General features: G+C 41.3%; 1 protein-coding gene across 1 annotated transcript in view; it reads left to right on the top strand.

Annotated features, from left to right (window-relative positions):
- CCDC80 (coiled-coil domain containing 80) overlaps positions 1 to 8,033 on the top strand; it is a 34,694-nt gene extending 26,661 nt beyond the window's left edge. The window contains exons 6-8 of the mRNA XM_019797606.2: positions 3,889 to 3,992; positions 6,460 to 6,540; positions 7,530 to 8,033. Of these exons, the coding sequence (XP_019653165.2) occupies positions 3,889 to 3,992; positions 6,460 to 6,540; positions 7,530 to 7,876 (532 nt within the window). The 3' untranslated portion in view covers positions 7,877 to 8,033. The remainder of the gene's footprint in view (positions 1 to 3,888; positions 3,993 to 6,459; positions 6,541 to 7,529) is intronic.
- The last annotated feature ends 5,591 nt before the right edge of the window (positions 8,034 to 13,624 follow it).

Here is a 13,624-nt window from a genome sequence, read left to right as displayed (position 1 = left end):
ATTATCACTGTGATTCTTTGAAAACGTTCTCCTCTTAGTTCTAAATCTTCCAGGACCAAAAGGTGCTTACCTGCTGAACCAACCCTGTAAACTCAGGTTTTCCATCCTCGACAGCAGACAGTTACCACCCAGTTCTTTGTTGTATTTATAGCCAAGGATTTGGGCCAGCCCTGAGACCTGCAGCTACAGACATTCTGAGAGATTTTTCTTACCATCCCCAGGCAGGCTGTCTTTTTATAATTACTGTGTCATGGGTTTCAAACCTTGACAGAAAAGGCTTGACATCATCTCAATTTTTTTTTTAAGATTTTATTTATTTATTTGACAGAGAGAGAGAGACAGCCAGCGAGAGAGGGAACACAAGCAAGGGGAGTGGGAGAGGAAGAAGCAGGCTCCCAGCAGAGGAGCCCGATGCGGGGTTCGATCCCATAACGCGGGGATCACGCCCTGAGCGAAGGCAGACACTTAACCGCTGCGCCACCCAGGCGCCCCAACATGATCTCAATTTTGATCGCACACAAAACTTGCAGCGCTCATTCCTGTTGATCACTGATCCGAATTTGGCATATCTTTAAGACTTGTATGCACATTTTTCATCTAAAGCCATTTGTACTGGACAGGGCACTATGATATATAAATGTATTTTCCTTCGAACATCAGAGCCTTATGGGCTTTAATATTCAGTACTATGTCAGGAACAGGCCCCTGCTGTAGATACTCAGGATGGAGAGGATTATAATTCGGATGTCCTAGAGCCGTGCATGATTTGTGGTCACGACTCATGAAATCACCGTGCTGATAGTTATCATTGATCTTAAAAGTTCAAGTGGAATCGTGTATTACCCAAAGGCATGAGTAAGACAGCCCTGAGTTAGATTCCTGGTTTCTCCACGTATTTGTTGTGTGACGTTGGGCCGATGACTTAACTTCTCCGGGTTTTGGTTTTCTCATTTGCAAAATGCGGATGATAAGTGTATATATTCTTAAGATTGTTGTGAAAGATAAATTCAATACTAGAGGTAATGATGAGGGGTGGGGCGCCTGGGTGGCTCAGTCCATTAAGCTCCTGCCTTCAGCTCAGGTCATGATATTAGGGCCCTGGGATAGAGCCCCTTATCTGATCCCCTGCTTGGCGGGGAGCCTGCTTCTCCCTCTCCCTCTGCTCTTCCCCCCACTTGTGCTTTCTGGCTCTCTTACCTCTCTGTCAAATGAGTAAGTAAAATCTTTTAAAAAATAAAATAATATAAAAATTAAGGTAACGAGGGCCGACAGCCTAGTACAAAGTGAGTAATCAACGAACACTGGCTATTGGTAGTATTAGAACCAGTTTTTCAGCTCCTAGTCAGAGAGCTTTGTCATGAAGGGAGAGGTAGGAAGAGATTTAGTAAACACCTCAGGATTGAAACCCAGGCAAAGAGAACTGAAAAGATTTTTTTTTTTAAATAGCAGTTCTATAAATAAATAAGTATCCAATCAGAATTTTCCTTCAAATTTGCTGAGTTGTTGGTGAGTCTATACAGCCTGGTTTCAGCTGACCAGACTCTGAAGCCAGTCTGGTCTTCAGTGACACGCATCTGGTTCAGGCTATAATTACGCTTCTCTGAGACAGAAGCCCCAAAGAGTGGGCAAATGCACACTAATTTGGGAATGCCAGTTAGAGAAGCAAACACACACACAGCTCATAGAATTTTTATTTACTGATACGTTAAAGTGACAGGAGAACAATTTGTCCGAAACAAGGATCTGGGCCACACTGACATCTCTTGCTAGCCCTATGCAAGTGATTTCCTTCAGTGTTGCCAGCTGGAGCCTTGTATCTTAATGTAAAGGGCCATGGGAGAAAGAATCATCACTTAGGGGAAATGACCTTTGCCTGGTTGTGTCTACAACAGAGAGACTCAGATCCTGTCCCTGTCCAATCAGGACAGCATTCAGTGGTGCACACAGGTAAACAAGCCAAAATATACCTCACCCAAAATAGCTCCTTCGAGGATACCCTACAGCTCTGTGTGAGGCCAGGAAGGCTTGCCTGGTTTGGATGCTGGCTGGGGGGCCGGTGCTGGGCTGGCATGCCTCCTAAGGAAGCAGGGAGGGTACAGGAGACCGTGTCTGTGATCTGACAGCAGTCACTGTTCCCTTTCCCGGGAGATCTTGGACAGTCTCAGACGCCCCTCTCCCCTCCTCCATGCCGAATACCTTCACCTCCCTATCCCCAGTGGAGATTTTAGTTTTTCTTTCCCCTTGAAGAGAAAGAAGCAGAAGCGAATGTAATGTCATAGCAAGCAGCTCTTGGCAAGCCTTGCTACAGGCATCCATTCAGAGGTCGTATTTCATCAGACTATCATTTTCTCTCATTCACCCAAACCACTATTCCCCCAGGAGGCCATTTTCTTTGGGGTTGAAAATGCTCACATTCACTGTGAGGCTAGAATGGGCACAGGGAGAGAAGTCATGAATAAAATCAACTGGCTTCCAGCTCAGCGAGTGTACTAACACCCCACAGTTGTCTGCACGGAAGGCAGAAAGCAAAACCCTGCCTCCAGTGAAAGTGGAAGTGGAGACAACTCCATACTGTTAGCCCTTGGTTGCATTCCTTCTCTCCTTCTTATCTCCTGAGGGACTCGACTGTGTCGGCCACACCTCGGGATCTCTGAGGGTGATAGACTAGGGAGACCATTGTCCTGGGAGTCAGAGAAACTCGATTTTTGGTACCACCTCTTCGATTTACTAGTTAGGCAAATTACTTCTCTTCTCTAAGCCCCACTTTTTCATCTGTAAGATGAATAGGCTGTGCCTGCACTGACCTCCAATGTTGTCCGTGAAGATGAACGTGAGCTACGAAATGCGACACAAACATAAGGACTGGATCCCTTATCATACGGCATCATAATAGACGGATGTCCAAGGTCTGTCTATAGCAAAGTTCTACATCTAGAAGCCCGCAGATCAGGCCACCATCTATATCTACGCCATCACATGGACAGCTTACACTGATGGGTTTTTGTTTAATTCTTAGGTGTTATCACCTCTTCGAAGTAGATGCTATTTTCAGTTCTAGAGATAAGGAAAAACAGAGACTTAGATGAACTCAGTGACATGCTCAAGGAACCCAAAAAGTTAGCAGTGACAAAACATGAACTCAGGTTATAAGACAAAAGCCCTTTCTGCTACCCTATGGTGTTGGAGCAGAAACAGGTTTACCACAGATGCTACAGTCCTAGGCTCTAGGTGTAGCCCCATCACGGGAGGCCTCTATAATGTTGGTTCTTACTAATGATGGTAGGCTACCTTTTAGAACTTACATTTGCCTCTGAAGAAGCACCGGCTACCAAGACCCCTAGGGCTTAGTTTTTCCAGGAATCCTTCTTGACCCTTTGAACAACTTCCCCATTTTCCTTCTTCCTGTCACTGTCACTCTGTCACTGTCACCCACTTTAAATTTAGTTCTCTTTTTCTACTCTGTTCCCTGTCCATACATTCGATTCTTAACCCCCTCGATGCCCTACTGAACTCTATTAGAACTTGAGTTTTCTTCAGTTCCCTTCTGGTTCCTTATTTCTGTGGCTACAATATAACATACCATTTTGGCCAGTCTTCATGGTGTCTGAGAGCTTTGTGTCTCCCCAGGTGACCCCACTGATCGTGGTGGCCAGACTCATGCGTGATGCTTCATGCAAATGCCACAGTAGGCAGACCGTGGAGTTATAACAGAAAAAGTGCAAGAAATGTGGAAATGCAGCTTCATGGCTTTGAGGAACTCTGAGATATTTCTAAGGGCCAGTGTTTTTTATTCTGGGCACAGGCAAACCCGACAGCCAAAGGGACTCCGATTTTTTACACTAGCCTCTATTGTTTGAAGCAGTAATCGCAGCCTTCTGCTTGTTCCAGGTTCCGATGGAGAAGGCGGTTGCTGGTGATCTCTGCCCCTAATGATGAAGACTGGGCCTATTCACAGCAGCTCTCGGCCCTCAGTGGCCAGGCCTGCAATTTTGGTGAGTGGGAAGCCTCGTCATCCCTGTTTTCCCATACCACGCTCTTCCTGGTCAATTCTAAAATGGAACAGAGAAGCTTAGATCATCCAAATACTCCTCAGTCCAGACTGGAGATTCCCAGACACTTACTCAGTTGTATTGAGTATAAAGTTTCTTTCAGACTGGAACCTTAGTCAACTGGAAGGGTTTTTTTGTTTTTCTTTCTTTTTTTAATTTTTTTTGTTTCGGGTTTTGTTTTTTTTTTCAATATTCTCCCCTCTGGAGTTCTTCACTGAAGTGTTTGAAAATACCTACTGTTTTGCTTTCAGTGATCTGTATTACGTGCCTTCCTGTTTGTTTGTTTTAACTTGTCTCAACAACATAAAACCCAGATATCATCATTTACTTAGGTAATACTTAGCTACAAACACTGGGTCCTTCTCCATAGATTAAATGTCTTTTGTAAAACAGAAATGGCTTTGAGAATTAATATATTAATGGAAGCATACTGTATTATATTGCCATTCCCTTAAAAAGGATTTTGATCTGTAATTGGGCACCAAAGACAGCAAGATCTGTTAAACAGAATCTTATTTTTAGGACAAGTAGTTCAAAGAGAAACATAGTTTATTATTTATTTTTTGTAGTGAACTGTTCAGTGTTTTGAAAACTAACATTTGCTTTCTTTACCAAAATTATTATGCTAGTGGCCTAAAGTATCATTTTGAATAGGGACACATAGAAAGGAAAATGCATAGTACATAGAAACTTAGTACTAAGTTCAATGGTGAACCAAGAGACAGTTTCAAAAGTGGAATTCACAACTGAAATCTCATTTAAAATGCACTAAAGAGGAAGAATTTTGACAGTCATGGGGGAGGGGAAAAGTAGCTAGAAGCCACAGATTTTAAAAATTCCATTCCTAACTGGAACACAGATGAATCAGCATTATTCTGATACTTCTACTAGGAAGAGGAATCATTTATTAGTTATAAAACTGTGCTTGATTTATAAAAAGATGAGGGTATACGTTTTGTAAAGCATTAACAGAACGTGGGGCTTTACTATGACCCAGCATCTGTAAAATATAAATACATTTCAGTTTTAAGACATGAAATAATAACTCAAAAGCAGGCAGAAAACAAGCTCATAAGAGTAAGAACAACTAGAAAGTTCGTGAGTTTTTATGTATAGTCCTCAAAGTTATGTATAGTTATCAAAGTCAATAAGACTTTATATCAATATATAAGGGTGTTTTTTTTTGTATTTTTAAGGATATTTTAAATTATTTGTAGCCACCAATGTTGCTAAATAAGACAGAAGTTCTTAGAGCAGTTAATGGCCCTTCACAATAAGAATATAAATAAAATCATGGCTTGTTAAGTTTCTAAAGGCAGCTTTGGAACAGTTATTAGGCGGTGTTCCATTTAATCTCTGCACACAGAGCCTAAATCACACTAGCGCAAGCAAACCCTTTTGTAATATACAGGAAATGTAAACAAGTCCTACTTTCCGGGAATAATTAAATTCATGATCTTTCCTTTTGAAAACATGACTCAACAACATGGAGAACAGAATGCTTCACTTCTCTGGGAGAAGAGCAAAGACCACAAACTTTCTTTTTTTTTTTTGGAATAGCCTTTTGCTTGGATTTTAGCCCCTCCTTAAAACAGCCCCTGCCATGGCAACTGTCAGTTTTCTCCTCTGAACAATAAACTCCATCGATATTTGTATTATTAGTCCCAAGGTATGACCCTGCGTGGGTTGGCGTTTTGTCAAACACCATGAAATCTTGATATGATGAACTGACAGCCCCCTTGTCCTCCAGTGTTTTTTCTCCTGAATCCCTTCGTGTGCACTTCATCCTCAAAAGAATTCCAACAAGCCACCAAGGCATGACCTTCTCTCCTTTGGTGAAACTTTAGCTGAGGGTGGGAAGCACGCTGTGCTTGCTTAAGTGCTTCTCCTTTGAATCCTCGAAAAAAGTGATAAGAACCTGCCCTTTAAGCTGACAAACTTTTGTGCAAGAAAGCCAGAACTATTCCTTTAACAATCACACTACATGGGTTCTGCTGTCTTTTCTCTGAGAGACAGTTGAATCATCCATGTAAGCCGTTCCAACCTCAGGCATGACTTTTTCAGCACACGAATCAGCCCAGATCATCCCAGATATTTTAATGTTCTGATGGCTTCATTTTTGTTTTGTTATTTAGTAGAACCACAGTTTAAGAGCAAATTCTTCTATTTCCATCTACAAACAAAACAAAACAAAACCACATCTGACCCTGTTATTATCCTAAATCTACAACTGGTCTTTTTCAAGGTTTTAAAAGTATTTAATTACTCTTTTTATAGAAAAAATGGATTATTTTGCCTAATCAGGTTATGTTCTATATTCTTTTTAATGTAGAGATTTATAATTGTCAGATATCAGCCTTTGGAGGTAAAAGATGATTTACCAATTTTATGGTTTTCTTTTTTCTTTCAGGTCTGCGCCACATAACCATTCTGAAACTTTTAGGGGTTGGAGAGGAAGTTGGGGGAGTTTTAGAACTGTTCCCAATTAATGGTAAAGTGCTGTTATTTTAAAACAGTATGAACTATTGTTAAGTTCAATTAAATTATATTAAACTCTATGCAAGCAGTGGGTGTACCTCTAAGGTGAACACAGTCACTGAATTCACCCCACCTGTGTGTGTGTGTTCACGTACGCACAAGCAGGAAATAGAGTGCAATCACTAATATCGTTGTTAATATAAAATCATTCATAAGTAACAATAAAAGTAAAAGCATACGTTTTCTTAACTAGAATAATGCTTTTTGTCTGCATAGGACTTTATGATTTACAAAGCATTTTTATCTGTGCCATCTCATTTAATTCCCACAATAATTTTATGAAGCACATGGGTCATATCTTACTGATTTCCTTTTAATACATGACGATCAATACAGAAAGGCTCAGGGAAGCTGAAAAAAAGTGACTAGTGACTCAAGTTTTCAGAAAGCAAATCAGTTCTTCCTTGCAAAATCAAGATCTTCACAAGAGATAATGTGCATAAGCTCCCTGGCAGAGAAAGTGTCAGCACCCTCCCCCTTCTCCTTTTCTTTTCACTGACCCTAATAGCTTAAATACATGTATCCACATCTTACGTAATTGGTGTTTTTCCTCTTTGAAAATGAAATAAGTTTTTTGTTATACAAAAAATACCAAAAGGAAAGCCGTAACTAAGCTAATTGGAAATAAACTTAGAAATATAAAAAATATAATCTTTATTCGTGACAAACTTGAAAGAAGTTGATCTTGCCAGAATTAAATTAAAGGATTGGTCTTATGTTTTGTAACATTCCTGTTAAAAAGACATCACACATACCAAAGTTTGACGCTAATGGTGTTGGAGAACACCAGGGACATTTAATTTCTAGTGGAAAAACCCAGCAATCTTCTTTAATTGGGACTCATGGGTCCTTTTCTATTCTCATAGTGATTTCTTCTCATTTCAATGTTTGCTTGAGGGGTGACTCTTCAGTACACTAACAACTTTTCTAAACCTGTTCTAGGGAGTTCTGTTGTGGAGAGAGAAGACATACCAGCCCATTTGGTGAAAGACATCCGGAACTATTTTCAAGTGAGCCCGGAGTACTTCTCCATGCTTCTAGTTGGAAAAGATGGAAATGTCAAATCCTGGTACCCTTCCCCAATGTGGTCCATGGTGATTGTGTATGATTTAATTGATTCGATGCAACTCCGGAGACAGGAAATGGCCATTCAGCAGTCACTGGGGATGCGCTGCCCTGAAGATGAGTACGCAGGCTACGGTTACCATGGCTACCACCAAGGGTACCAGGATGGTTATCAGGATGACTACCGTCACCATGAGAGTTACCACCATGGATACCCTTACTGAACAGAAATACGTAACCTTAGCCCCAGCCAGCTTCCCCTGCAGCTGTTAAAGCCACAAGCGGCCAGCTATGGAAAGGAGTTTTTCCACACCGCCTACATTCCCTGCCTTTTTCTTTCTGTGTTCTTCCAAAATTAAATAAATAGCAAACTTTTGCCAACTCATGAGTTGTTATTGAAACCTTAAACCATAAAGATGTTTAAAGGAATCGTTTGTTTCTCTAACTGGAGGGGTTCTGGTGCTGAATGGATATTTCCCTCTTCTTCTATGATAGACATTATTTGGAATACAAAATTTTATATAAAAGTGTTTATACCTCTCATTTACATTTTAAAAAGTATTCACTGGTAAGTAAAACTATGATTGTTAAAGAAAATTAAACATCACAGCACAGATGTTCTCAGAAAACATCTGAACACATGTAACAGAGGAAACAGCTTCTTAACACTTTCAGAAATGTCAGTCTAAAAATGATTGAGATGGCTCTGCTTTACATTGTGAGTTTCTTTCATAAAGCTTGATACCACAGGAGTCCAACGATATTGGCCACCACAGCCAGGAAAAGCACCAAACCCTGCTTTGCTTTCATAGCCATTTCCTGCCCTGTTTCTCTTATCTTGTCTTTTCAGAGATAGATCAGAGGGCCAGGAAAAGGAATCCCTGAATCATCACCAGAGTCTGATACTGCAGCCAGAGGAGATACTTCCAGGGTTTTAGCAGGTGCTGTGGAATTCCTGGCACAGAAGACCTTGACCCCTCACACTTGACACCCCTGTACTTACTCATTAATGGACCTATTACCCTACTGGCATTTTATATAAGAACATTACAAAGATGGAGATTATATCCAAGGGTTCTTTTTGTTTTAAGAGGTAAATGTTATTGAGTTACAATGGATAGAAGTGTAGCTGGAGTGCAAAATGCAATCTTTATCTTTGAAAAAGAGCATTTATTTTTTAGATATGACGATTCAAACTAAATATGCTCCCTCCCTCCCTCCCTCTTTCCCTTCCTTCTTTCCTACTTTCCTTTTTTTCGACAAACGAAAACCAAGTAATTTTAACAACTAATATCTGTGACCTTGCCCTGAGGAAGTCAGTCTGATTCCCAGGCATTTAGCATCCTAACAGTGCCTGCCTCTATCAATAATGGGGATGCTTATCTTTTTGCACCTCTTATTAATAATTAATTCTCCAAATCATCTTGGTATTGGTTATTAACTCTAATGAGCATAGATATTAATAACTGCATTCAAGCCACATGTGAATATTAGCTATTAACTTATCTGTGCCTATTTGCACAAATTTGTCTTTACATCTTCTGGACTTTGTTATACATAATTATATTGTAAAAGTGGAATTTGTAGCTCAATAAACTTGAGAAATCACTTATTTTGCTCTTCATTCTCCATGAAGACCATTCATTCTTACTTTTTTTTTTTTAAAGATTTTTATTTATTTATCCGATAGAGACAGCCAGCAAGAGAGGGAACACAAGCAGGGGGAGTGGGAGAGGAAGAAGCAGACTCATAGCAGAGGAGCCCGATGTGGGGCTCGATCGCATAACGCCAGGATCATGCCCTGAGCCGAAGGCAGATGCTTAACTGCTGTGCCACTCAGGCGCCCCTCATTCTTACCTATTTTATAGGCATCTGAGGTCCAGACAGTTCAAGTGACTTTGGAACACAGTTCTCTTATTGTGTAAATTATGGTTCTGCCCCCACCCCATCCCATGGTGAAGAGCTTTCCTCCTCTCACCTTTTAGAACAGTCTATACCAGCTGCTCAAAGGGTGCAGGTGGGAGAACCAGGATGATGTAATTACTCTTAAATATTTGCCAAGGAGATGGATAGCTTAAAATCGCCAATAAAAAATGGGTTTCTAAGTAAGGGGCCCAAAGAGTCTCAATTTCGGGAAGTATAATAACGAGGGAATTTCATCTCCCAAGGAAACCAATTAGATAATAATAGAAAATTTACTTATATGGGGCGCCTGGGTGGCACAGCGGTTAAGCGTCTTCCTTCGGCTCAGGGCGTGATCCCAGAGTTATGGGATCGAGCCCCACATCAGGCTCCTCCGCTATGAGCCTGCTTCTTCCTCTCCCACTCCCCTGCTTGTGTTCCCTCTCTCACTGGCTGTCTCTGTCTCTGTCGAATAAATAAATAAAAAAAAAGAAAGAAAATTTACTTATAGAATAAGATTAATAAAGTTCTAGCTTCTGCAACCAAAGAAAGACAACACTTTTTCATAACCTGAGATTACTTTTCACTGGCACTGAAATCATCATTAGCAGTGTGTCTGAACTCTCTTTCCTCTTGTGAGTGGGCCAAGAAGCCCTGAATCATCATTTGCAGAGCTGTAGAATAAGCAATAGCTCAGCAAAGGGACTGAGACATTCAGAGGAAGATGCTATTGGTAAATGTCCTCAAATCTTATAACCTGGAAAATCACAAAGTACGTTTCAGTAAATGGGAGGATTAGAGAATGAGATCACCTGAATCTGTCTTCTGGGAGTACAGACCGGGGCACTTGTAATCTGGGTATTTTCTCTTTGTTTGGTTTTTAGTTTTTTAATGAAAGTGTTTCCTTCCAAACAACAGCAACAAAGAAGACAGTTTTCAAGAATTATTATGGAATTATGGTATGTAGAAAGAAATCACCCAGCAGAGTGAGGGAAATCTGGAAGACTCTGAGGAGGACAAAGTTGCTGGTTGTCAGAATTCACATCCATGAGTTTCCAGGAATTGTTTTTCACTGGAGAAATCGCAGGGTAGAGAGATCCTGCCTCAGAGGCAGAGGCAGGCAGTCCAGACACAGTGGAATCCGTAGAGCCCAGCTGGTCTCATTTTCCGGAGTAGAGTTAACATTGAAGTTCACACCTTCTCAACTTCTAGAGTCTTGGTGATAAAAACAACTCAAGACTAGGAGGAATGATGGCTCAATGAGCATGAATTGATGATCTCAGTATTCAATAATGTATGGAAATTCCAGAAAAAGAGAAGCCTCTTGAAAAGAACCCGTGTCCGTTTTTCTGCCACCACTAACTCCCCTTTCCCTGCAGGATTGCTTTCTTTTCCTCCTTTCTCCTTCTTGGCTGCTCTGTACTTAATGGTTTGGGGGGGGGGCACAGATAGTGGGGTGTGGTAGGAGTACTCTTAACTTCATGACAAAGTGAAGCAAGGTTAAATGCTAACTACTTCTCTTCAGTACTCTCAAAGTTGGTGCAAATCTCCCAAAGCCAAACTTTCTCTTAGTTTTGTACATGTTATTAAGAACTCAGGAAACAAGGTTAGGGCAGTGAGAGGCAAAGGGTCAGGTGTCATAGAATTCAAGGGTGTCATAAAATAGCCACTGGACTTGGGAAAGTAGCTGGTCCTTACTCTGCCACAGACTGACCTGTGTGACCTGAGATGAGTCATTTTACCCCTGGGACACAGTTCCTCATCTACAAAATGAGAGAATAGGAATAGATATCTAAGTTACCATCTAACTCCATGGTATTTGTGAATCTTTCTTGGCCAGTAGGGAGCAGGATGCTAAACTCAGAGGTTTCCTCTGGTTGAATTAATGTTAAATTCATAGAGAACCCAGACTTCATAGTTCAGATTCCAGTTCCAGATTTTTATGGGAATGGGGAAATGTATTGAATAACTTCTTTCCAGCATGGTGCACTGCTGTGGCTGGACCCACTGGGCTCATCACCTCTAACACAGAAACCCTTATCATCTCCATATAGCCAGACTGGAGCTTCCAAGGACATTCAGGCTAGCAAAGACTGAGCATCCCAAACACTGATGGAATCCCTCCAACAAGGTGTATGCTTGCTTTCCAACACAATTTCCTAATGTGGTGACCACAGGCATCACCTCTTTGATAACCTGAAACTTGGACAAACTGGGGTGTCCCTGGACAGACTGCAGAGACCTTAAATACTAGCAATTTCCTTCTAGAAAGCAAAAGAGTGATTCCCTATTCCTTCAGTCTATGGGTTGATACATGTGGCAAAGATGCTGGGTGAAGGGATAGGGTGATTTTAAGTAGCTAAAACTGACCCTGGGCAAAATTTTCTTTGACTTTCCACCTCCTCCATAAGAATCATTTTCCCTTTTCCGGCCACTTTCCCATGACCCATTCTGGCTCAGAGATGACTCCAACTGATTAGGCATAACTGAGAGGCTAAAGGTTCCATCTTTTCCAAGAATATCTACAATGTAAAGGGAATCCTTGAAGGAGAGAGGTAGGGAACAAACCACTTCTGGAAGACTGCCAATCCCTGGAAGCAAGCCTCACATTTCTTCCCAAAAATGTTAGAGAAAGAATAAATTCCACCTGCAGACTTCACCGTCATTCCATTTGTCTCCTTCAGTCCTCTTTTCTATCTTTAGCTTACTTTTTTGTGATGAATACTCTTCAGAGAGCCAAAGTAGGGTAGGGGAGGCAGAGGCTGGAATACTCCCAAATTTGGCAAGACCTGATCCACAACATCTGAAAGCCTTGATGTATGCAAAGAACCATCTGGTCGTTCTGGTTCTTAATCCAAGACACTAACTTGTAGATTAGACTCAAGTTATATGGTGACTCAAACATTTATTGTTTTTATACCATTTTCTGTGTAGTCTGCTAGAAACCGGGAATATAAAACTGGAAAAAAAAATTTCCCTGCACAGAAGCTCACAGACCAGTAGAGAACAGTCACATGCACAGTTAATTATAAAATATTGTGTATGGATAATCAATATTGGGTCCTCATATGGGGAGGGACAGGTAAGGGGTGCAGAGGGCACCAAGGAGAAATGAGTGGTGATAGTTCTTCGGTCTTTTGGAATCTAGAACTATAAATTGCTCTTCCTGTCAAGCTCCACATGATGTGAGCAAGTGCCTCCTACTGACTCTATTGTCACCATGGTCAAGGGCTTTGGATACCCACAGTGCAAGCGCTGCTTCTCCTTGGAACTTCTTCCCTATCCCAGATTTAAGAAGTTGTCTAGAATATCCATGGGAAGATGGTAGCATTAATTCATTTGTAACCACCACTCCTTCACTGAAATAAGCCAAAATGAACAAAAGGTACTGAATTTATAGAAGAAAACTTCATCAAAGTTGAAACTAGGGAATGGCTCTAATCTTATAGCATGAACTCTGAGTAATGTGTGCCTATTTACCGTCCCCAACTTGGGGAAACTTGGCAGGAGGAAAGATAAGGAATACACTTGTAGTTCATTACCCATGCAAGGTCAGTTGTCTGAGAGGCCAAAGATAGGTGACATGGATGTGTCCTTATGTTCCCCCTTCTGACTCACCTAACTTCCTAATTGGAGGAAGGAGGTTTGGAGGTGAGGGTGTATGTATGGAGGAGAGAGTTGGTTTACAGCTAGGCTTGGAAATGCTTAATCTTTATCTCTGGGGAGATAAGGATGTCTGGTTTTTGACCCTCGGCCAGGATTACAGCAGTGGGATTTATGATGTGCTGTTCAAAGTCTGGAACTACTCTGGTGATCCCTAAGGTCAGTCTCTTTAATGATGGTTTCCAACTGGCCTAACGATTAAGTAAATCCAGCTGATTACATGGCCAGCGAGGCATAAAAGTCCTGAAAAATTCTGCTTTGAGCTCTCCCAAAGTCAGTATTCCTCACACAGATCTTGGTAGTTCAGGCAGGAGCCAGTGGAGACAGTGTGGTCTGTATGAACAGATGAGAACGCTGCAGAGCGTAGTCACGAGCTCTCTCTTGGACCGTCAATGTCTACGCTCTCA

The sequence above is a fragment of the Ailuropoda melanoleuca genome, chromosome 1, assembly GCF_002007445.2.
Source record: "Ailuropoda melanoleuca isolate Jingjing chromosome 1, ASM200744v2, whole genome shotgun sequence".
NCBI lineage: Eukaryota > Metazoa > Chordata > Mammalia > Carnivora > Ursidae > Ailuropoda > Ailuropoda melanoleuca.
The sequence above is the reverse complement of the archived record's forward strand: the minus strand, read 5'-3'. Positions and strand labels throughout refer to the sequence as shown.